General features: G+C 32.7%; 1 protein-coding gene and 1 long non-coding RNA gene across 3 annotated transcripts in view; one reads left to right on the forward strand and one right to left on the reverse strand.

The window, feature by feature from the left end:
• The window catches only part of LOC130646915 (phosphatidylserine synthase-like), a 54,999-nt gene that overhangs the window by 23,883 nt on the left and 4,380 nt on the right, over positions 1-26,736 (reverse strand). For both annotated transcript variants that reach the window (XR_008982788.1, XM_057452577.1), the window contains exons 2-5: positions 11,171-11,265; positions 7,155-7,199; positions 6,834-6,952; positions 6,023-6,172 (exon numbers count right to left, since the gene is read on the reverse strand). Coding sequence is in view for 1 of the 2 variants with exons in the window: in XM_057452577.1 (XP_057308560.1) it covers positions 6,023-6,172; positions 6,834-6,952; positions 7,155-7,199; positions 11,171-11,265 (409 nt within the window). In the remaining variant the exon portion in view is untranslated. The remainder of the gene's footprint in view (positions 1-6,022; positions 6,173-6,833; positions 6,953-7,154; positions 7,200-11,170; positions 11,266-26,736) is intronic.
• On the forward strand, positions 859-13,915 carry LOC130646918 (uncharacterized). Its single transcript, XR_008982789.1, has 2 exons — positions 859-1,379; positions 13,390-13,915. It is a non-coding gene; the product is annotated as an uncharacterized LOC130646918 (long non-coding RNA).

Here is a 26,736-nt window from a genome sequence, read left to right on the forward strand (position 1 = left end):
TTTTGGTTAGTCAACCTGTTAACATATATATAAAAGACAGAAAAAAATTCCACAGGTTAAAACATAGTGGTCATATAGTCATGAATAATAAGCATCTATAAACAGTGCAATAACTTGAGAACAAAAAGGATTCTTTACTATAAGTCATCAGATACTTTTAGACCAATGTATTGCAATTGATATAAAATTTTCTTTGTATTAGCTATACTTCCTCTGTTCCAGAATTTAGGCATTTTAAAGGAAGCTAAATGATGTAATCAAATAGCAAAAAAAATCAAAGCAATTGAGCTTGTAGGCCAAATGACACATTTTCATATCCCTGACTTGGTGAAACAGGGTTAATGCAGTGCATAATACACCACAGTGACACAACTCATTACAAATTTTAGTTTTAATAGCATATCAGAATTATTGTCCCCCAAAATGTCTCAAAAGTAATCTAGGAAAAATAATACTTTCACTTCCTTGGAGCTAAAACTTTGATAATATTAGTATTCACCACCGGATACTCAATCTTTGTCATTCCGCAAAAGAACGTAACCACATATTGTATAAAAATACAGGCTGTCATGCTGTTTATCCATAGTTTTGAATTGCTATGCCAAGTTTATAATATATTTATGTATATACTCAAAATGCTAGCTATCTAGACAGATTCTCAGAGTAAAAATCAATGGAATCACCAAACCATCCGAGAATTATGTGGCATGCTAGCTACCTCGCTTGCTAGCTACCTTGGTAGGTATTTTACTCTCAACCAAATAAAAACCATCCGAGAATTAGTGAAAAGACGACAAAGATTTAACTAAACTTTAATGAAAAGCCTTTGCAGGCTAAAAGATTTGGTGTTTCGTCTTCTTGCACAAGTTCCAAATGTGAAATAAAATTGGCTGTCAAAATACATCAAATGAAACGTTTAAACGGTTTAACCATCGCGCTTATCAGTTTTATCAATAATAAAAACCTGTATGGCTGTATGCTTAAAATTTTTTGTGAAGGTTGATAAAAAGCTGTTGAGAGCAGCATTTCCTACAACTTGGTTTCGTTCTGGCGTTAAATGCTATCGGAAGTTACGTGCTATAAATATTGTTATAAATTTCTATGTTATACTCCATCTTTGTTGTTATGAACGTTTCTCCTTAACAATTATATATTTTTTTCTGTGTAATTTCATAATAATTATTTTTCGAGATTGGAGTTTAAAGAGGAATTGTTGAAACTGAGTTTTTAATGAATAAATAGTCTGAAAACTAATAAGTAATTATGTGAAAATATTTTTTTCAGGCTACTGCCACCTTGAGTGCTAGATGAATTGCAAATGTTTACAAAGGTTCATATATGCGTGCACATACTGACAGGATGAAAAGAAGGTGATAAAGGTAAGGAAAATTGGCTATTCATCTTTATTTTTAGATTTTAAGGAATATAAGGTTGAAAACAAACTGAAATTTCTTAACTATTATTTTCAGTTTTTACGAACTAATTTTAATAATTTTAGCATAAGTTGCTTTTTTTAAGTTGAATTCTTCAATCATTGTTGACATACATTGCCTGTGTGTATGGGATACATACATTTGTCACGCTGAAACTCGTCTATAAATTTTAAAAATTATAGTTTCAAAAATATGGCTTTACAGTTCAAATATGTGATGATCTACAGTTCATACCAAACAATTCCAGAGCATGGGTGAACAAATTCTTGTTTTAAATCTTGTAAGGAAGCGTCACGGTTGCTATTAAACAGACAAGAGATGCTTTAGTTTCTTTTAACAGGTAAACTTATCCATTTTGGTCGTTCCAGTTGTCCATATATAAAATCAAACTTAGATACATACAGTTTTGTCCAATTAAACTGTTACCCTCTACCTATACTGGTTTTCCCTGTTGAGGGATTTACTTAAGTGTCTAACCTAATAGAATAAAATTAGCATAAAAAGCTTCCTGCAGAACCTACGTGCCATTAACTAGCTAGAGCTATAAAAATTACAATGCAAATATTTTCTGAGGCAAGTTGCCAACATGTACGTTGACCCTATGTCACTATGAAATATACTGACTAAAGTTAGCTAGCTAGGTAGCTAACTTCTTTCATCTCTTTTCGTTGTTGTTGCCACTTGTGACAATTTCACACTATATCAGCAACTAGCCAAGTTAGCGATGCTAAGCAGAAATCATTAAAGAATCAGAAAGCTAGGCAGCTAAAAATAAAATGAAACAATATAGCTATAGATATTCAAAACTTTACCAGACTGACTTAAACAATATAGCTTTTTAGCTAGCCATGGTACTGGTCTGATTCGACAAAAGCCCGGACCATGGGTCTGAACTAATTGAAGCAAATCTGCATCTTAATGATTCAATATATGGGATAATAATCCTTTCTTAACCCAAAATGGCTATAACGTTTTCATGAAATATTAAATTTATCAAGTCAAGTATTCAATTATTATGGTTCGTGACAACATTTCCGTTATGTTTCATGAAATCTGTTGCATAAATTCGATACGTTATCGTATCGAATTTATGATCGGTTGAAAAAAGAAAATGCAGGCGGTTTCCAAAATGTTCAAAATGTATGAAAATATAAATAAAGAATCGAGTGTACACAAAAACACAACAAACTGACTTTGACAAAGTGAAGCTCAACACTCAATAAATATTGCAACACATACCTTGGACATATTATATGGTCAGAGAGAACAATTGATCATTTACACATCATGGTATATGGTATTAATACAATATAAACCGTTTTGTCTGTCTACACTGAGAAATATTACCTAAGGTCAAAAGTGTAGACTAAGCTTGCAAGGCCAATACGCTGACCAAGGGTAATATTTCTTGGAAGAGATAGATAAAATGGTTTATCATTGTATTTATTAACTGACCGCTATTTTGTTTGAGTTTGTAGAAACCAAGATTATTTTCTAAAGATTTACTTGTGACAAGAGTGTAAAAACTAGGTTTTGATAAAAAAAGAAAACGTTTGATTTGAATATAAAGATACATACAGATTATTTTAAATGTTTTTTAAACCAAAGTTTATTCTTTCTCTTCAGAAGACTCTATCACACAAACTCAATGTCGTTTTGCTTGTTGATCATTGTGCTGTTGAATGTTTTGTGGATTTAAAATTATCAAATTTCTTTTTCTGGCAGAGATACTGGATTACTGTAACTTGATTCTTGAGTCTGTATAATATGTAGCTATGTTTTAGCAATTCTGTTATTTGTTTCCATTTATAGTTACTATTTTAGGTTCTATGAGGTTAAAAGTTATATCGTGCTGTATAAAGCCTGTAATCAAGGCTTTTTAGCCAATCAGCGTTGCGGATTTAAAGTATAAGCCAGTTAAAAATAGCTATCAGTTAGTAATTAATGAATATACATCACATATACGAAAATTTATAATGCACATATGGGTCGTTGAATATTGCTACATATAGCAACTATACTTCCCCTTGTATTCCTACTTTACTGCTAATAATTTAATTACTACATCATTATTTTTACACATCTAGTCATTATTATAACCAACTACTTGATTAAATTAACCCATATGGTATTAAACAGTTATAAACAAGCAAAACTTCAATGGACCTACCTGGATTTAAAACACAAGAAAAAACTAACAATCCAGAACTCAAAAAAGTTCAAAAATCCCTACATTTGAACCATTTTGCCCATAAAACATATTTTAAGATTCTTTTTGCTAACTTTGCGCATAAATCAGGTATTTCTAAGCCGAAAATTTTTTTTTTTTAAAAACTAACTTTGTCACATTCGAGGGTATTGTTCTCTATCTTTGTGCATAAAATCAGAAAAAAAATAATGATTCAATTCTGAGAAAAGCTGGTACAGGGTGACCACTCTATTTTAGACATGAAAATCCAGGAGTTTTGCAGGAGATTTTAAGGAGTTTTTTCATTTTATTATTTATTATTTATTTATTTACAGGTGTCCTAATCAGGATTCATAAAACAATCCTGGTATCAATAAGGTTCCTGTACATACAAGTATATAATAAATAACGTTAAAATGATAAAAAAAAATTATTATCTATAGACAAAAATGAAATATTCAAAAAGTAGAATAGGTGAATGTGCTGCAATAGATAGTTACAACACCACACTAAAAAGACATGAAGAGAAAAACAAAACTGATGGAAGGGCAATCTGAGTGCGCCGAGGTAATTAGGCGCAAAATTATTTTACAGGAGTATAAAATAAATCAATATTAAACTTCAGACTTTAGAATAGATCAATATTGAGAAATCAAGTGAATTACACATGAATGGGGTCAACTTTTAAAATATCTTCCTTAAATTTACAAAAACACAAATGTACATGTATATCTATAGGTTAAAAAAGAAAATAGCCTTCAAATGATACAGCGTTTTCTGGAAACGCACAAATCTAACTTTAGTTTTAAACCCACAGTACCAACCTTTGCATCCTTTACAAATCGAATTTAAAAACAATCTAAACAACAAGATAATCATAGTTCTTTATAATTCCTTTTCAAGATTTCATAACGCGTTTTCTAATGAGGATAGTGTTTCTTTCTTTGTCCGAACTGATACCCGGAACAAATTAGCTTTTGCTAGGAGAGTTATCTCATTATCTCTGTTTCTAGACTTTTGATACAAGACTCTACAGCACGCTTTTTCCCTTCACATCTGCAATCTCCTCCATTTTCAACTTCCTCTTTCTTTCCTTTTCATTGTTATTTACTTTCTTCTTCTGGATCTCTAAAGCAGAAGTATATCTACTGTGGGCCAGCTTGCAGCTTTTCAACAACTTGTTTGGTAATGGCATTTTTGTGATTGGTATTCCACTGTCATTGATATGATCATATACAACTCTTTGAGAAATGAGAGAGACTTCTTCCAGGTTTTCTGTCAGCAGCCCCTTGTTTACAGAAAAACCTTGCTCAACAGATGCTTGTCCATGTGACAAAACAAAGATAAGCTTGAAAACTTCGAAACAACATTTGTACTTTGGAACTCCATGCATCAATTCTTCAAAAAAGCTGCCGATCCTTCTTTCTGATTTAAATGCTAAGAACTTATCCTTCAACTCCTGGTTTGCTGACTGAATTAAAGTATCATACCCCTTCTTTGCCAAGTCGGACTTTTTGGATAACAGCCACTTACTTTCGAATAGTTTGTCAACCAGGCGTCCAAACAAAGTAATGCATCTCTTTTTGGTATATAACCATGTGGTAGGGTACAATTGATGAAGCATTACAACAAATTAAATAGTTGAGCGGGCATCTTTCCTGCAACTTTTTCAGCAAAGTCACTAAAACCTGTTTACAATCTTTCATAAAAGATCTCTTCTTGTCGACTGGGAAAGTTTTTGTTTTCAGCAAAGAGTTTGTGGCTGTTGGAAGTGCTTTTTACCCCCTGTATGACTGACTAATGCCAAACTCCCATATTTGAAATATCAAAACCTTTCGAGAAGTAACTGCAATATGCTCTTCATCTGTTAACCTTCTCTAACCATCCTGAAAACCTCTCATCTGCAAGCCAACTTTCGTTAAATACACACTTATCTTTCTTTTTAGACATAATTTTTACTATTATATAATAAATAATATAAACTATATTAGTTATCATACTAAAAAATATCTATGATATCAACACATACCCGAATAACCAAATTTATGAAAAAAGAAACTATAAAGATAAAATGACCAGTTATATAAACTGCAGATAATAATATGCAGTATATATAACTGGCTATATCATTTGAGTAATTCAATCTGCATGAAGGAAAGTAGTAGTAAATGTTCCCTTTCGAAATATGCCACAAGTACATCAGTATTATTAATTCTACACAGGAAAGTGATAATAACAAGTTGATTATATATTCTAATATTCAAGCTTTTAAAGTAAAATATTTTCAAAATTTACACTATCACAAGGTAATAAACAGCTCAACTTTTAATGAAAACAAACAGCTAAAAAACAAAACAAAACATTTTAGACAAATTTAAATTGAATACTGTAAAAATTGTACCTCTGTAAATTCCCACATGATGCTTAATAACCACAGCAGTCCAGCATGTCTTAACATTAAAGCCTTCACTGCCCATCCAAGAAAGTGGGCTACAACAAAAATATCTAAGCGAGACCACACAACTTGAAATGAGCAGTCCTCAGCATACACCTGCATGAAAATTAATGTTATTTTATACGTTTATTAAATATTATATTTCCAATACTGCAGCTTTCGAATTTCAGAAATATTTGCCTCAGCAAATGATTATCAAAGCAGTATTGTAATTTTAAGAATAAACTTCACCAGAAAAAAATGCGAAGATACTGGCAAAAGCACTGACAAGCCTTGGCAAGGACTTCGACAGGTTTTGGCATTTTTCTCAGCACTATCCAAATTCTAAAAATATACAAATCTAAGTCACGTTGAACATTGGGCAGATAAATTGCATAGCCAACACACACAGTAAATTCCCTTGTTTGTGTTTTTTGAAGTTGCATTTTATCACTAGCCACTAGTCACTCTGCTTTTTTTGAACTATGGACTGAACTATGTTATACCTTTGTCACAACATTCGCTACACAATCAGTCGAAAATAGAATACTCGTCAAAAGATTTATTTTTCTTTAGCAAAAGTAAATGTTATTGAATTATGTAACAATATCCAGTGGGCAATTAAGTTGATGCTTTGGCAATTCCTTTGCCAAAGTGAATCCCTTGTGATTGTTAACACAGGAATTACTTCAGCAATTCTCAAAACTCAAAGGCAGCTATTGTGTTATGAAGCGGCAGTAAATTTAATAATGCTAGTTATGACTCCTAAAAATAATACCTCAGTCTCTGGTTTGGCATCTTTTAAACTAGGATCAAAATAGTGAAGCATGGCAATGATGTCCTTGTAACTTTGAAACAGTGCATATGTCAAACATAATGTATACACAATACTTGCTCCTAAAAGTATTAAACTTTTTAAATTTACTTAAATACAATTTATGGCCACCATAAATGATTGAATGAGGGTTCTTGAGGTACACCTCTATCTGTATGCAAATTCAAACTAATTCACACTGAGAAAAAGAAAAAAAGAGTATAACATAATTGAGCTTTAATATTCCCTTCTTAAAGGCATTCTTTTATTTCACGAGTTACTTACCAAGCACCAATCGCCATACAGCAGGATGTGGTCGCACAAACGGACCTATAATCGCAGTATTGATTTATAAAACTTTATATAGGATAATTCTTTATTTATAGAATTACTGTATATATTGGTTATCTATATTTGTTTAAAAACAAAAAATAATATTTCTCTGTTACTAGCTACAAAAAGGGAACTAAATAAATGAACAAGAAAAGGTGTCAGTTTAAACACACAATCCAATCTTATAAATTAAATTAAACATGGTCATAAAAATCTGCTGATGCAAGAAAAAGAAGTTGTACAGGAATATGAAATAGGTTTATCTAAAGCTAAGCTTGACTGCTCTATACCAAATACAACATTATGAATATTTATTTTTTCCATTTCCATTTTTAAATTAAGTTCAACACATTGTGTTAACAGGACGGATATGAATAACCAACTATGTGTCTGTTCTACACATTCTTGCAATTAGCATTATTCCTTGGTCTACTAAAATTCGAGCTGATCATGTAAGATCATCATTATTCATCTCTTATTAATAGCCGTATTAAGTTTAAAATGGTTGTGAGTAGCTTTGTTTTGAGAAATTCCTGTAGAACCCAATTTTCATGGAATTGGTTTTGCTTGCACATAGCTTAATTTCGGAATCACAGCAGCCCCCCACCCCCCAAAAAAAATCATGAAGGCCATTTTGGTTTTGAAGTACTGGTGTCAGGTTTGTAGGTCTCCTTTTGACTTTTTTTTCTTTTAAACACTTTGTATCTATAGGAATATTTATTTTCTGTATATTTTCACATGATGAGATAATAAATCGTCACGTTTTCTAGTCATTTATAAATTTTAAACAAACCAATTAGAGATTTTTGCTACAAATGTAGATTTTAAGGCAGCATCCTGCTGAGAAGTGAGCAATAGCTAGCATTACTTATACCTATTACTTTAAAGTTTTTTTCAGTTTGGTAAAAGAGGTTTTTATCCTAGCCAACTTTTTTTTATGTTGGAGCTGTGGCTAGCTAGCTAGTTCTTTAGCTGCCTCTGGCAATAAAGTGAAAGTAGCAAAATGCAGTTTGGCTACGAAAATTTTTAATCAATAATTCTTTATGCTAAATGCAGTTAGGTAGCTAATCTTTTATTACTGGCAAGAAAACTTACCCCGCAAAATAAAATTGCTGAGTGATTATTTCAGCTGGACAGGGTAACAATAAAGTTTTTTCAGAAAAGGAAATTACCTCTATACGTCTGTGCAACACCGTTTAACTTTACTTAGCACTCAGCCTGATGTTAACAACAGACTGTTTTCTGTGTTTTTATTGAAGCTCTGATAAAGTTGTTTTTAAAAGTGTATTACGTCTGCACGGATGTGCAACAGGGTTTATCTGTACTAACCGCTCATCCAGTGTTAACAATGGACCATTTCCTGTGTTTTTTTTAAACAGGGGCTGCCATAAAGTTTTTTTGAAGTGGGTATTATGCCTATACGAATGTGAAACACGATTTAACTGTACTTAGCGATTAGCTTGGTGTCACAAGTAACATAAAATAATACTGACTGATTGTTTTTGCTACGACAGGATAACAACAGTTCATAAACTCTGTTTTTATACTAGCTATCATTGCAAGAAAGTTATATTTTGAAAAATATATTACACCCGAAACATGATATATATGTTGTGTGCGTCTCAATCAATTCTGACATTCTGTATACCTGTACCAAAGCGCTTCACCTGGATGTATGGCACAGTTTACGGGTTGGTTAAGTGCTGTATTAAGGGATCCGGAGTTATAAAAAAATGTTGGGCTTATATTATAGACTTTAAAAAGTTGCTTAACAGGTCATTTTAAATTTTTTAAAAAGCTCTTTTCCTTCTCAAGATATTTACATTTAAAGAATTTCAGATTTAATTATGCTGCATGAATTATGATGACATATCTAAGTAATAGAAATTTTTGAATTTTTTGTCATCAGTAATTTTAGACCTGTTAAGGGATGTGCATTTAAACTTTATCAATGCATAGATATTATAAAGTTGAATTGAAACATAATTTTTTTGCCAAAAAGACACTAGTTTGCTCGTCCGAGGCCTCTTAATTTTCTGCTGACAACCCCATAACTAGGGATTTGCAACTTAGTTTGCAATAAAATTTTCTGGGTAAGCTTGTATAGGCCCTATATATTTACTCACAAAATTTGATTGCGAACCGACATGTAGAGTTATGGGGTCGTCAGCAAAAAATTAAGAGGCCTGGGACGACAAAGGAGTATTTGAAAATTATATTGCACATTTCGTGAGAACTGATTTGTTACGGAAAGACAGAAGGGTAATGATACATTACATAACTTTTTCACAAAGAAAATTTAGGAAAATTTGTAAAAGTAGCTAGCTAGGGACACAAAAAACGTTAAAAATATTTAATTACAAAATAAAAAAGAACCTAGCTAGCTACTAGTAGCCACCTATTCCACAAATTTCAAATATGGAAATATTAACCCTTAAATTTAGATATAAAAATATACAAAATTTTACAGAATTGTAAAGGAAAAATGTTCCAATTAGGTTTAAAGTTTACTATAAATGTTTACGAAGATATACAACAGTCATCTTCTTCATCTGAAGTCATGAATTACCTGAACATTGGTCCTGGATTGTTTAGCCAGTTAATTAGAATTTTGCACCATTTTGACTGCACCAGAAAATATTTTGCTAAAAGAGATACACGTTTTGCACCACTTAGTGGTGCAAAAGGTGAAGCCGGTACCAATCTGTTATTTATTGCCTTTGGCGGGTACGTTATGGCTGCTGTGCAATATCTATATAATGCCCGTATATGTCTGTCCGTCCGTCTGTCTGTCACGCAAAATGGTAGCTTAGCTGCGAAGGGCGCACCCGTGGATTGTTTCCACAGGCTAACAACTAGTTTGTACAAAATAAACATCACAGCACTCGTAGAATCGACTAAGAGTTAACATGTACATGATAGTTATCACCTTCGAATGAGCTTTCGGTAGCGTCAGAACTTTCGTTGTTATTGTTAACCTATTGTTAATAAAGATTTAAGTAAAATTTAATAAAGATTTAAGTATCTATTGTTTTTACTCACTTTACTTAAAAATTTAAGATAAAAAAATGGCGATAGAAATGCTTTTTTAGATCGTGTTTTAAAAATTTAAGAACGAAATACGGCGATAGAAATGCTGTTTAGATCGCATTTTAAAAGTTTAGGAACGAAAAACGGCGATAGAAAAGCTTCGTTAGATTGCATTTTAAAAGTTTAAGAACGAAAAACCGCAATAGAAATGCTTTTAACCTGTTATGTTTGTTCATTTTTCTAAAATAATATATTTCAATAGCCTTTGTGATCTTTAACACTTTTAAACAATAACATGCATGTTACAAGTGACAACAAAAGGATTCATCAAATCTTATTGTTCTGACTCGCACACGACTATAACAATGAAAGCAATTAAATTTGTGTGTAAACTAAAGATATGTGACGGTACTTTATGTAGACATGAGATCGTTACATGAGGTCGTAAAACTTGCGTACAAGTAAAGTTACATTCAAGCGGTTCTGCACAACCAATGTTTTTTAACCAAACACTCACAGAGGTACACCTTAATTTTTTAGTAAAATTTTACTGGTGAAAATCTGCCCCTGTTTTGTGTTTAGATTTTTTTTACCCTTCTTGAAAATTCCTTATATTAAATGAAATACATCATCATATATGGAATTTATTTATCTTTTAGAATACAATATTTTTAAAAAATTAATTTTGTCATGATTTGAAGATATATTAGATATACTGAGTGACAAAAGGGGTTATACTGCATCCTTAAACCTATTTATGTTGTTGCAATTTTGATCATCTTAACAATGCACAGATATTATGCCATTGTTAGCAACTTACTGCATATTATTGTAACATAATAGGCCTGTGCAGTTAGATGTGCATACTCAAAAAACAGAGACTATATAGTGAAGATTCAGATGATATTTGTTAGGCAAGGTACACAAAATTGTCATACCATTTGGGCATATTAACAAACTCAACAACATGAATACCACAAAAACAGCAAGTGAGCCATGCCAGAAATTGTCATGTTGGTTTTGATCTGCATCTCTAAAAAAGAACATGTGCAACATTACCTATGTATTAATTTGCCTCTGTGTGTGTGACATCGTTTTTTAGAGGCCATAATGCTAAAAGCATTAAATTTAACCTGCGTTCCAAACACAAAACACAAATAAAAATTAGGGCAGTACTTTACAGACAGGACATAATATATGAATATATAAACAGACGTGTTTACTATATAGTTTTATATATATTCTTATAACAAAATACCTATAGTTGTACGCATTTTAATAAAAACACAGGTATATACATTCACAAACTGTATGCCATAATGCTATGGATTCTTAAATGAAGTGTTTGGCATAAATAATTGAAACTATCGATCCCTTTAAGTTATTCCACCCCATGCTAAGTATAAAAATCTTCATCTCAAAATTCTTAGCTTATCTAAGCCAAAAGACATTCTCCATAAAATTCATAAATAATCTTCAATTATCTGCAGATCTTCATCAACTTAATTTTCTTCCTCATTGTTGTTTTTACATTCAAGGCATTTGCATATGTTGCTCACAAGTGAAACCATTTTTCCAGCACTTCCACCTTTTATTGGAACAGCTTGACAAAGCTCAATCAATGCTAATAGTGCTGGTATAACATCAGTTGGAATTGCATGGTACTAATAACAAATCTTTATTTTCCTATCCATAATTTCAGTAGTGGTAAGGGAGTGTTCACATATTACGTAATTAATTTTTTGCCTAATCTCTACTTCCACCTCGCCCACGTAATCAGCCGTAATCATTTGGTCGACCCCCCTCCCAAAATTACGTCATCATCTACTTAACCCCCACCATATTTGCACTTTTAAATATGACAAAATGATACAAATTCATATATACAAAATGATACAAATTTTGAATGAAGTAAATTGCTATACAAACTTGAAACGAACTTCAAATGAACTTTAAAAGTACCGGTGTAATTGTGCATAATTATTTCAATACGAAATTATAGAAACAAAAAAATAACAGGGTGACCACTAATAAAATGAGAACAAAAGTAAGGGTATTAAGGAGAATTAAGGAGACGAGTTGACATTTTTTAAGGATATTTTGCTGCAAACGAGAATAAAGAAATAAAAAAATAAGGATAATTAAGGAGAAAACAATTTTAGTTCTCTACCTTAAGGTTACATACTATGTTCTATGATAAGAAAATTATACATTTTATACAAATATGCATTAAATTATCAGGCCTATCAATAAGGGGAGAGCAATTGCTCTTGCTCACGCAAAGGCTCGCCCAATTCTGAGAAATGAGAAACTAGCTGAGCCATGAATTGCTCCCCCAATTCCAAAAATAGTTTTTCTGGCTGAGCAATATCAATTCGTCTCACATGGAAATCAATGTTTCCTTTTCTTATTATTTACAGTAAAAAAGAACAAAAATAGATAAAAAAGATAAAATAAAATAGATAAAAAAGACTTTGTGTTTTTAAACTTATTCTATTTATTCAGATTGCTCGCCCAGTTTTAATTATTGTAACCTTGGGGGAGCGATTTATTTCTCTGGTTTTATTTTCTTATCGATAGGCCTGAATTATGCCCTGAAAGATAGAAAATATAGGATTTCAGGCAACAGAGAAATATGTCTTATTTCACTGGTGATGAACAATCCATAAACACATTTCCAAAAAAGTTACAATCAGAAAAATTAAGAAATAAGGAGAAATCAAGGAGAATAGCTAAAATTTCAATTTTTTTTAAGTATATTTAAGTACTTTTAAGGAGATTTTTTAGGTTTTTAAGGAATTTAAGGAGGAGTGGTCACCCTGAATAAAAGTAAAATATACTATGTATTTTAATAGTTTCAACCAAACTTGCAAAACGGAGTTATTTTCAATTAAATTTAAGTTCATCAAACATTTGTATTTCCTTTCCTTAAAATATCCAATATACTGAAATTAAATTGAACAGTTTTTTTTAAAAACTAGCTACTTCCATAGCATGTTTAAAAATTACAACGGTGATATCCATTGAATATACGACACAACCGGCTCCGCAGTTGAAGCTGATTTCTTGCATAGTATATATATTTTTTATTACTCCCTTTTCTAAAACTCCTAAGTTTGTTAATGTAGTTGAAATTGAATTTACTTATTATTTTTAGATAAAAATAAAGAGCTAAGAAGGCCAAGCATGCACAAGAAATATCTGAAGACAAATACTCTATAGAACAAGGTTCTACTGAAGCTCACTTGCTTCGCAGAGACAGTGTTATGTACACAAATGGGCTTTCTATGATGTACACAAATGGGCTTTCTATTATCGTTATGCACGTCAAAAAAAATTTGGGTATAACTGTTAGTCGCCAAACCATTCAAAGATTAATGCTTCCACCCCGAAAAAAAAATACAGCAAATAAAAACTAAAAATGTCTGATAGAAGCACATGTTCCTCCAAAAAGAAATACAAAAAAATAAAAACACATGACAACTTTCATTTCACTTGTGCTCAAGTTCGTGTAGTCAACGAAATGGGATATCTTTGCAAATAAAACACACTTATGCTGTTCGTGAACAATAAAAATAAAGTTGATGTGGGTATTCCAGCAAACAGGAGAAAAACAAAAATACACACTTTTCAACAAAGCACCCAATTGTAGAGATCATGACTTTTAAAATCCAAACTCAAAACTTGTGCCTGCTGGTTACCAAATACAGTACTGGAAACAGGACACCTAACATCGTGAGCGCGTATCATGTGCGACACGAACGATCCGCGATCCTATCGTGACCATCGCAATGGAAAAAATGTTACCGAAGAACTCCGCGATAGTCGCGATGTATAAAAAAATAACGATGCAATCGCGATCGTCACTATTAATCGTGATTGTTGCGATGCATTGTGAATAACATTAAAAATATTAAACAATAGATGGGTATTATCTTGTGTATTTTTTTTTATACATACTTTTGCGTCTTGTAATATATTTTTATTGGAAATTGGATTTTAGAAATAAGGCGACCATAACGTAATTAGTTGTTCTACGGGCGAAGTCGATAGTAGCTTACAGTCAGCCAATTAAAAATAATTTTATCGAGAATGTATGGTCGGAACAACAACAACAAAAAATTAAAAAACAACAACGGAGGAGGGTGTTACGACAACCATTTTTTTCTATGTATTTTCGCATAACGCACGCAGTTTTTATTTTTTAGTTGCGAAGAAAAAATAATAAAAATTTGTTAGGTTGGATTCGTCTAAACAAGAAAGAAGCTTACGACGACAAAACTATTTTTGATTTAAAAAAACAACAAAAAATAATTATTTTTATTCAATGGCATTATTCTCTCATGACATTAAGTGTTATTATAATGTTTCAAGATGTATCATGACGGTCGCAATGTGGATCGCGAAAATCAAGATGCATCATGAAAATCGACCCCACAATGGATCTCGACTTTCACAATGATAAAAAAATTTACTATCGCGACATCATCGCGAATCCTGCGCACTGTACTAAAGGATCGAATGCACTTTGGTTCGTTGTACCAAGGTGTTCACTATATCATATATATAACTATATTATAACAATAATATAACTTTTGACAGGCTTGTCCAAATTGAATGAAACTTGTCCCACTTATAGTACATCATGACAGGAACAAAATGGCAGCAATAAATTTTTGCTAATGTTAGCACTTTTTCTGTGATGTCAACAAAAGCTTAAAATTTTTTGTAAGTTTTAAGTCCTCAGAATAATCCTAACGAAGTTATTATATTTTCCGATTCATAAGGATTTCATAGAGTTTCAGGGGTAGTTTCAAGTAATAGCCAATATCTAAGGCAGTGACAGGTACAGGACTTGTGTTTTTAAAATTGAGAATATGGAAAATTTTGGACAGATTCAATATTGCACTTGAAACCCCTTTAATCAATTTTAGACAGATCATTGATTCAGTCATCAGACCTTAAATGATTTCAGGATAAAAACAATATCTTTACTGACTTAAGCTGAGAATCATGAAATAGATGGTTCGGAAAGATGTTTTGAATAGATTGGCTATATTTGCACTGAAACAGCTTTTGGACAATTTTACATCATTATCTGGCCTCAGAATATAAAAAGATTGTTTTATAATCAGTTAAGATGGTTTCATTTTTGATACCAACTAAAACGATTTTTATCTGATGGAAATCGTTAGATTATCGTTTAAATTTGTATCATAAAACAAATTAAACGTGTCATATTTTATAACAGAGTAAGAAAAATGAAACTATTTGGAAACGATCTGAACTGATTTAATACAATTGTCAAAATATCAATTGTGATACAGGTGAAACAGGTGTAAATGATACGTATTGAAACAAATTGTGAAATTGAACTAAGTAAAACTGATTAAACCTTAAACATAAATAATTTTTCCGTAAAAGTCACCATACTTCGTTATGAAATAGCAAGAACACGTTCCTTTAAAGCTTAAATATTGCGGTATTCTGTTAAAAAATTATGAAAACACGATGTTACGATACTTAATGTAGCAGTATTTTGTTCTAAATTAAAAAGAACACGTCTCTTTGAAACTTACATATCGTTGTATTTGGTTCTATAATTTTGAAAACACGATGCAACACACGCCGCATTTTGTTCTAAAATGTCAAGAAAGGAACCTTCAAAAGTTAAATTTCGCCGTAATTCGTCACTCGTAAATGTCGCTGTGCTTTCTTTTAAAACAATTAGGAAACGTCCCTACAAAGCTTAAATGTCACCGTAATTTATTTCATAATGACAAGAAAACGACCCTATTAAGCTTATATATCTATATATTAATACGCCTTGTGTGTGTGTGCGCACGGTGAGGCCATGTCACACAAATCACAGGTCACTTTCTTACGACGTGGCGTTACGATAAAATTTACCAAGTTAAAGAAAACGCAAATCAGGGAGTTACTATATAAATATTTAATTCTCTTTTCTTATTTTTATAAAAAATAAAACTCTTTTTCCTTATTTATTAAAACTAATTTTTATTTTATTTTCAAATGGTTTTATTTGTTTTTTTGTTGTAAAAGCCCCGCTGGGCGTTTAAGATAGAATAATTTAATTTTACCCCCGGTTTACCATGTGCGCGCCATATTTCACGGAAACAAAGTTTATTAACTAAAAAATGAAAACCGAGGCGAACAAAGTTGTCTCTTTTTCAAAGTAATCCTGAAAAATGTTATTATACAATGTTTACTCATCACGAGGTTAGATTAAAGCTTATTTGTTTCTTCTATCATTTTTTCACACATTCGTAGAAATGTGTGATTTAGTATGGGCTGCGTTCTGTCATGGTGGTAACGAAAAGTTGAAAGGGGTGCGAATAGTTGTTGAAAATAGGCACTCTTGCCGCAAGAACATTCTAGAAGCTTGTGTACTATCTAGAAATATAAGGGACATTGAAGAATATTCCAGAAATAAGATAACTATACTAGAAACTACTAATAGTAAATAGAGAACAATATATACTTACCTAGTGAATAATGAACAATGTGCTAAATATAGAACATCTGGAATATACTAGAACATTCTATATATAAATAGGAGAACGTCTTGTAAATTTGAGAGTCATAGAGTCATAAAGTTATTGGAGCAGTCGAAGCAACTCTGCAAATATATAAAGTTTACATTTCAACAGGTTATGGGCCCAGTCTATGCCCAAGAAGATTGAATATTTACAGAAATAATATTCAAGAAGAAGAAGCCATCTTGTGTGTCCGACGAGTTTGTTTTGATTTTGGTTTGGATTGGTGTAAAGTTTGCACGAAAAATCGTATTGTGGAAACCCGAAACGGATTATCCGGATTAGTTGAATACGGAACAAATGGCGATGGAAAGCACCAAAGTATTGATAAAACCATTAAATGAAACAAACTATGCTACCTGGAAGGTACAGTGTAGAATGGCGTTAATCAAAGATGGACTTTGGGGAATTGTTGATGGAAGAGAAAATGCTCCAACTGAAGAGAGAGAAATTCCGAAATTTAATTTGTGTAGAGATCGTGCGTTAGCAACGATTGTTTTGTTGGTGGAACCAACGCTGTTATACCTGCTTGGACCAGATCCAGAAGATCCTACTGAGGTTTGGAAGAAGTTGGCAGACCAGTTCCAAAAGAAGACATGGAGTAATAAATTGACACTACGCAGGAATTTGTATGACTTGAAGTTGAAAGATGGGCAATCTGTTCAAAAGCACATTAAAGCTTTGACAGAAATTTTCGATGAACTTGCAATTATTGGAGACCCGTTGGATGATGAAAGTAAAGTTGTTCATTTGTTAGCAAGCTTACCAGACTCGTATGATATGCTAGTTACAGCTCTGGAGGCTAGTGCTGAAGTACCGAAGCTTGAAGTCGTAACTGAATGATTGTTACACGAGGAAAGCAAGCGGAAAGATAAGGACACTTTGGAAACGAATGTCAAAGCAATGACATCGAATCATGGAAATCCAAGAAAGGGACCCAGATGTTATCACTGTGGAAAGATTGGTCATGTGAAACGATATTGCAAAGAATTAACAAAGAAGTTCGAAAGACAGACTCCTTCGATGTACGGTAAAAATCGAATGAAGCCGCAAAATGTGTGTAAGGCTGAAGAAGAAGAAGATGATGACGAAGAAATCATCAGTTTAGTTGCTGAAAATACTTTGGCAGTCAATGGAAAAAGTAACTGGATAGTTGATTCAGGCGCAACATGTCACATGTGTAACGAAGAGGAATTGTTCGAAGAAATTTCGTCACTTGAAATACCACAAGATATCACTGTCGGTGATGGATATTTAGTACAAGCAATTGGAAAAGGAACAGTAACCTTTCGTACAATTTACTTAGTGTATCAAAAGCAGCAACAAATGGAAAGAAGTTTCAGTTTGAAGATTTCAAATGTGACATCGTGGATGCCAAACACGGAATCATTGGTACAGCAACAAAGCATGGCAACCTTTACCATCTCAACTGTAATGGATTGAGAAATAAGAAGAATCACACAGTTATGAAATGTGATAATAACGCTACAACGAAGGAAGAAATTTGGCATAGAAGATACGGTCATCTCGGTGTGCAGAATCTTAAACGATTGGCAAGGGACAAACTTGTTGAAGGGTTTGATTATGATGCAACAAAGAAACGGACATTTTGTGAACCGTGCATTGATGGGAAACAAAGCAAAATACCGTTTCCGAAGACAGGAGGAGATCGATCGAAAAATCTCCTTGGTATAATCCATAGCGACGTTTGTAGAAAGATAGAAACAAAATCACTTAGTGGTGCAGAATATTTTGTTACATTCATTGACGATAAATCAAGATACGTATGGGTATATGTCATGAAACACAAAAGTGAAGTGTTTGAGAAATTCAAAGAATGGAAAGCAACTGTGGAAAAATCGACTGGAATTCAGATAAAAACGTTTAGAACTGACAATGGTGGGGAAACAGAAGACAGAAACTTGATTCAAAAACCAAGAAGAGTGTATTTCTTGGATACGGTGATGGAATCAAGGGATATCGTCTATATGACAACGACAAGAAGAGAGTCTTTTACAGCCGAAATGTGACATTCAATGAAATCTGTTGTGAATTGAAAGACGACCGTGACATAGACGAACCAAAAGTAGAGATCAAATTACAACCTCGTGAAGAAAACACAGATAATCAAATACAGGAGGAGCAAGAGCGACAAGTAAGAGAACGACGGCCTCCTGATCGTTACGGAGAATGGGTATACATCACTCAAGAAGAAGATCCAAATACATTTTCTAAAGCAATCAAAGGACATGATGCAGACAAGTGGATGCAAGCAATGGAAGCCGAATTGGATTCTCTACACAAAAACGAAGTATGGGAGTTGACTGAATTACCTCCAAACAGAAAAGTTGTTGGCAGCAAATGGGTATACAAAAAGAAACAAGACGCTGATGGGAATGTAGAACGATACAAAGCAAGATTGGTTGCACAAGGATACAATCAAAGATATGGAGAAGATTATGACGAAACAACTCCGGTTGTGAGATTCGAATCAATACGAACGTTGATTGGATTGGCAGTCAAGAAAGAACTTCACCTACATCAACTCGACGTTGGAACTGCATTTTTGAACGGTGAACTTAAAGAAACCATATATATGAAACAACCAGAGGGATTTGAAATTCTAGGAAAAGAACACTTGGTTTGTAAACTCAAGAAAAGTATCTATGGATTGAAGCAATCATCTAGATGTTGGAACGAAGCACTTGACAAACATCTAAAGAGTATGGGCTTCAAACAATCAAACAACGATCCTTATATATACACGCTTGAAACAGATGAAGAAACATTCATAATCGCTGTATATGTTGATGATATCATACTGGCCGGAAACAATCAAAAACGCATTGATGAATTTATCAAGATGATTGGAGATAGATTCGACATCAGAGACATGGGGAAGATGAACCATTTTCTAGGTGTCAAGATAGAATATTTTAGTGCAGGAAGAATTTGGATTGGACAACCAAGTTACACAAGAAATCTACTCAAGAAGTTTTCAATGGAGAATTCCAAACCTGTGGCAACACCTGTAGAGATTGGAAGCAAACTCATCAATCAAATGAAACAGATAAACTCGTTGATCCAGAGATGTATCAATCAGTAGTTGGACAGTTACTTTACCTTTCTACGAGAACACGACCAGATATCGCTTATGCTGTGAGCAATGTTGCCAGATTTTCATCAAAACCATCACAACAACACTGGATTGCCGTTAACAGGATCATGAGGTATCTTAATGGAACAATTGATTATGGTCTTTTGTACGAAAAGAATTCAACAATAGAAGGATTTTCTAATGAAGATTGGGCTGGAGATTTGAATGATCGTAAATCAACTTCTGGATACGTATTCATGATGAGCGGAGTAGCAATCAGCTGGAACAGCAAGAAACAAACATGTGTAGCTTTGTCAACTGTAGAAGCCGAATATATTGCATTATCAAAAGCCTCACAAGAATCGATTTGGCTACGACGACTTTTAGCAGACATGGTAGAAAAGCAGCCAAACGCAACAATCATCAATGAAAATAATCAATCAGCCATCGCAATGACAAAGAATCCTCAATTTCACGGACGAGCCAAACACATCGATATGAAATATCATTACGTAAGAGAGCAAGTTAAATCAAACGAAATCCAATTGAAGAGGAGATATCAAAGTGGAGATATGATCGCAGATATAATGACGAAAGGAATCGGACGAGTACAATTTGATAAGTTGCGAACGATGATCGGATTGAAGAACCTTACGGACTGCGAGTGAGGAGGAGTGTTGAAAATAGGCACTCTTGCCGTAAGAACATTCTAGAACCTTGTGTACTATCTAGAAATATAAGGGACATTGGAGAATATTCCAGAAATAAGATAACTATACTAGAAACTACTAATAGTAAATAGAGAACAATTATACTTACCTAGTGAATAATGAACAATGTGCTAAATATAGAACATCTGGAATATACTAGAACATTCTAGAATATCTTATCTTTAATATATAGATAGGAGAACGTCTTGTAAATTTGAGAGTCATAGAATCATAAAGTTATTGGAGCAGTCGAAGCAACTCTGCAAATATATAAAGTTTACATTTCAACAATAGTATCAAAATCAAAGCCACCACAAATAGCGCGCTATATTGGCCAAAAGTTTTTGTTTATGTATTGTTTTTTTGAGTATAGCAGCGTTTTTTTTTTGTTGTTTTCTTATTATCATGTATCTTTATATACTATACCCAAAATAATGAAACCAGTAGATATTTATTCTATTCGAATTTCGAGATATCTCGCATCAAATGAGGTGTTCATTGTCTTGAAATGATTGTTTTGATTTACTATGTTGATTTATTATGTTGACAATATTATAATGTTAGAAATTGACTCGAGTTGTGTGCTCTCCAGCCATATCTAAGTTATCGAAAAATAGTCACAAATTTTAATATGATTCAATTTATCATTTTATACCAAATTTTATCATTGTATATTGTAAATTTGAATGAATACCTTTTAATTATTTATCATCATAGTGTCGTGTGGGTGTTTAAACCGCTTCAGTTCTTGTTGTTTTTACATGAGACATTAGAAATTCGATTGACAATATTTTATGATAAAACTTGGACATCCATGTGTACGTGCACAAATTAAAACAACATTTTACGACGTTTCGAATGTCATACACCATTTTTAAGTAAAATAAAAATTATACAACAGGTCTATATAAACAAGAACGTTGCCATAGATACAAGATATATAAACATAATCAATACAATATTTAAGTATAAAGTATGTGTACAATACGAATGTGTGATCAAACTGGACGGTTTTCTTGTTGTGTTCTGGGACCGAAGTTGCTTTCTTTTAAAAAAAACTATCGAATTCGAATGATAATTCGAATCTAAAAAGTAAAGAACAAAACTGTTGTCGTTGTAGAGCGACTGTTGTTGTCGAGCGAGAATAAAAAAAGTTTACGTTGTTGCCAGAAATATTTGTTATAAAGAAGAAAAACGTACGATAATATAACGTCAAAAAGAGAACTGATTGGAAATGTATCAGACAATTGGAGCTAGCTATACATTTTCAATTTGTTTTCTTTGGGATGAAGCAGAGTTTAATAATCGAAGTAAAAAACTGATTGGACTTTTATCCAGAGATGCTAGCTAACTGAGAAAGCCAAAGAAAGGCAGGTGTGTTGTTTAGTTTATCTGGTAAAGAGATAAGTTTAGGTGTGTAGCGTTTTTTTTAACCGTTTTAACTTTCAGAGCTCAGCTTTTCCTTTAAATTTTTAGTTCCTTGTTGCGTCTTCAGCTTAAATGCGTTTTCTTTAGACACAATTTTTATAAGAATCTAAAATGTAAAGCTTACGTTTTTACGCTGTTTACACGCTTCCAGCTAAACTTTCCCTTAAATATGAAGTTAAATATGTTTTGTCTTTAGCCTGAACATATTTAACATTTTTTGTAAGAATATATTCTAAACAATGGGTCAGAATATCCTAAGAATATGTCTAAGCTTGGTTCTTTCTTTTAATATAAAAATTAGTATGACTGAACCTTTTTCTCTCCAAAACAATGGGCAAGTACACCAGGGAAAGCTAAGAACATGAACGCTGAAACGAAAAAAAAAATAGATTCTTATAAAACACAGCGTGTATATAATAGAGAAGAGTTTATATAAAATGTAGAAAGTATTTTTTCGTTGTTACTGTTTTTAACGCTACGAAGTGGTTGATGTCGTTATAATAAACCTTAATGTAAACAAAGTTAAATCAATGTTTACATCTGTTACGTTACCGTTTAAAATAATATTCGATTCTTCAATTCGAAAACACTGCATTGTTATCATGCACTGCACGTTTGCGCATTGGGAAGGTTGCTGTATGCAATAGACTAAATAGCTAATTTGGTATGATGCATTAGAATCTGTACGTTGTGGAAACTTTGTTATAACCTTATTTGTGTGACTTAACGATTTTTTCTAATGTCTGGTATACCATTTTCCCTTGTGTATTTTGGGTATGGCAAAGCAAGTATATATTTTTAGCAGATTTGTTAGCCACCTTCGATTTTGTTAAACTTTTTGCATTTTTATTTGTTGCTGGACATGCTTATATTTTTAAGCGTTCTGTTTCAGTGGGTACAAATATAACGCAGATTGTGAGCAACTTTAATCCCAGGGCTTTTTTCTCTTTTATTATTATTTTTTTATTGCTGCACATATTTTAAAAATTCATATTACTGTGTTGTATGTTTTGTTTGGTATCCCTTACATCGGTTTAATGAGAGATTCAGTGGATTCTCCCACGGGTATTCAGCTAGTTAATTACTATTTTAAGTACTGTATATATAAGCTGTATAGACCATAAATAAAGTGTTTTCTTCACTTTATTCCAGGGATGGTGGAAGACATTCGTCTAATTGTTAATTCTTAGGACATTTTTAAGTTTTAGCCCATATTTCCTTATTTCAGAAAGGTGTCCAACAATAAATTTTTGCTAATGGACAATTTATCTGGGATTAATATTCACAGAATTATATGTTTTGCAGAATTTAAAAATCTTATTTCGTTCTCAAGATATCCTGTTTTAACCGAGAGGGTATATAAGTCATATGATATATTTGTACCGTGCTTTCCGGTATATAACCCGCGGGTTATAAGTTGATTTTTACGACTTCAACCGTTGGTGTGGGTTATAATGTGGTGCGGGTTATGTGATAAGTTTTATATTTTCTGTCATTTATTGTGAAATTTAAAGTTTATACATTCAATGAAAAAATAGTAGCAATGGATAAAATGCATACATTAATATAACTGCATGCATTACTTCTATCTTACTTCAACTACATGATTTAATTTTTTTTCACACAGTGAAATTGCTTTAACTTTCTATTGCTATCCAGTGCTAATATTACGAGCTCTCTCTGAAACACAATGCTGGAGATCATTTTTCTTTTGTGTTGAATGTAATTCTAATCCATTTATATCTTTGCAATCACATTGAGCACATTGAAATGATTTGCTTCTGGTAAGAGAGCAATATAGCAGGTATCATTTTTAGGTTTAATTGACAAGTATTTCACAACCTAGTGCCCAGGACTTAATTATTAATTCCTGTTGAAAATATTGATAAGTGTTAAAATAAATAGATATAGTATGGACGATAATTTTCTTTTTTATGTTCGCTACCTTCAAGCAACAGGTAGCCACAGAGAAATAAAAAATAAATATAAAATACAATTAATTATCTATCTATCTATCTACACATGCAACTATCTCCTTTTTATTGCCGCCATTCATTTTATCATGCACACTGTGATTGCTGAGATATAAATAGATAACAAAATTTATAAACATTAGAAAAGATTGTTCCGTACATCGCTGTTACGGACAACCCGTGATAAATATTATGTTGTTTATTTTTATGCTAAAAAAATACATAAAAAAACGAATTTTTACTTTAGGTTTAATAGCCCTTTTCATCATTCTATATTTTAGAAAAATAAAAAATTTACGAGTGCAATAAAAAGCACTCGTAAATTTTCTTACCAGTGTGCGGGCGAGTGCGCGTGCCATCGCACTCGTCTCAAGGAATGGCCTGCGGATGTGCCACACAGTATACCTGTACTATAAGCGCTTAGCCTAGTTTTAACGCCAGACTGCTACCTGTGTTTCTATTTAACTAAAACTGCATTAAAGTTTTTTTTGTAAGAGTTTAAACCTAAATGATTGTACGGCATTGTTTACCTGTACAAGTGCTCACCCTTGATTAAGTTCATTTTTTAAGTTTTGACAGGAACATTTTGAGAAAATATGCTATGATGGGCACAACGTGTAAACTGTATTTTTGCAGGAAAGTTATTTTTTGAAAAATATATTACACCTGAAACACCTTAATGCTGTGTGTGCTTTACAGGATTTACAATACACTGCATACTTGTACTAAAGCGCTCCTCATGAATGTGTGGCACAGTTTTTGTAATAGATTTATCACTTTATGGTAAAAAGTTTTGTGTTGATAAGCCTGGTAGGCGCAAAAAACCAAAAAAGGCATTTTTTACTAAATTTTTTTGCCTTTCTCGTGGACTTCCTATATCTTCACTTTTTAATGTTGTTGTTATTGGAACCAAATTGACTTTTATTCTCAGGTTTTTCAAAAAATGAGAGTTTTCACGTTGGCTTCTCTAATAATTTCTGTACCTTGAATTTTTAATGTTGTAAGAGTTATTAAAAATCAATATTGTAAAATTCCTTTAAACGAAGTTCCTTTTAATCACCAATTTATCAATATATACATGATTTTCTTGTCATTGTGGCCAATTGTTTAAATTCTTGTATTGGCACATAATTCTGCTAAGATGATTCAATTTATATTGGTACTGTAACAAATTTAATGCCTTTTTTTAGGTATTGGACTTGAACTATTTGTACCTCAATATTTTCTCTACTCCTAGACTAATATGATACATAGTTTAGACATATTGAGTATACACGTAATCTTTGAGTAGTATGGAGGAAGAGTTTCTACTAGGGTGCCTGCCCCTACCCTGCCTTTTCTTTGCCTGCCAATACTTACGTGCCGTTGCCTACCCTTCCTGGAGCCTGCCTACCCTTCTATGCCTTTTCTGGTACCTGCCTAACTATGCCCTTGCCTGTGCCTCCTATTCCTTGCCTACCCCTGCCTTGCTAATTCCTCTTCCTGTTTCCTTGCCTGCCTTTGCAGTGCCCTTTCCTTGCTGCACTTAATGCCTTTGCCTTATTTCGTCGAACAAAACACACAAAATTGAAAAAAAACATTATTCTTGGCGAAAGTATACCATCTTTCCAACCTCGTGGCAACGCCGTGCTACTAGCTACGGACTTGACAGTTGGTATGGGGGGCCTGGAAACAAGGTTTCATCGCCCCAGTACCGTGCACCGTTTGTCTCACAAACTATAAACTACTTAAATTTTAAGTTAAAGTCTTCTTCAGGCGCTAAAAAAGAGAAGAAAACGTTCCCAAAGTGGTGCACAGGAATTTGGTTAGTGTGATCCCTTTTCTGTCTAATTAAATAAGTATTAAACTTCTAAGAGAGTCATAACGATGCCATTTGTTTTGTTAGGTATGGTTTTTCTCAAAAAAATTATGGCGGCGTGGTGTTTATCTTGGACTTGATTCCTCGACCCGGGAATCCTGGTTTAAAACCGGAATTTTTCGAAAATGTTTGAATAAGCGAGACAACGGTGTCTTTGCAAATTTTTAGCTAGCTAAAGTTTGGCAGAGCAGGAGGTAAGGGACAAAACAGTAAACTACTTTATTTTGCAGGGATTTTATTATTATTTTTGTGCTATTAGAGCAACCCTTAAGTTTAAGAAATTGTTTTACAGCTTGTAAAACTTTAAGCGTGGCTAATTGTTATCTTTTTTAATCTTGCTTCTCCCGTTTTATATTTTTCTGTAAAGAGTAGCTATTTTTTGGTCCTACAGTTTTGCATTTTGTAGCTAAGTAACTTAATACTTCTTTTTTATATTTAGTTGAGACTTTGGTGGGCTTTCTCAAGATGAAATTGTTGAATTCAAAGATGTTTTTAGCTACCTAGTTAGCTAAACTTGGCTTTATCACAAGATTGGGTGCTATTTTATACAATTTATAAAGAAACACAAAATGATTGCTGTGTATATATATAATAAATAAAATATTTATGCACAACTTGAGGTATTTTCTTCTAATATGATCAACTAAAATGTTGAAACCGTCGACTCTGAATGACGTTTTATTTAATATATCCTTAGAAAAACCTTAGGACCAAAAGCGACCCTTTGGACAATTTCGGACAGTTTAATATTTCATCTACATCATCTTACTTTGGATTCTGAGGCCATTAAAGATTTAATGGCCTCAGAATGCAAAGTAATGTTTTTTATTAAGTTAATAAACAAATTTTCAGCATACATTCAGGCTCTATAGGCCGTTTTT

This window comes from Hydractinia symbiolongicarpus, chromosome 6 (genome assembly GCF_029227915.1).
Source record: "Hydractinia symbiolongicarpus strain clone_291-10 chromosome 6, HSymV2.1, whole genome shotgun sequence".
Classification (NCBI taxonomy): domain Eukaryota; kingdom Metazoa; phylum Cnidaria; class Hydrozoa; order Anthoathecata; family Hydractiniidae; genus Hydractinia; species Hydractinia symbiolongicarpus.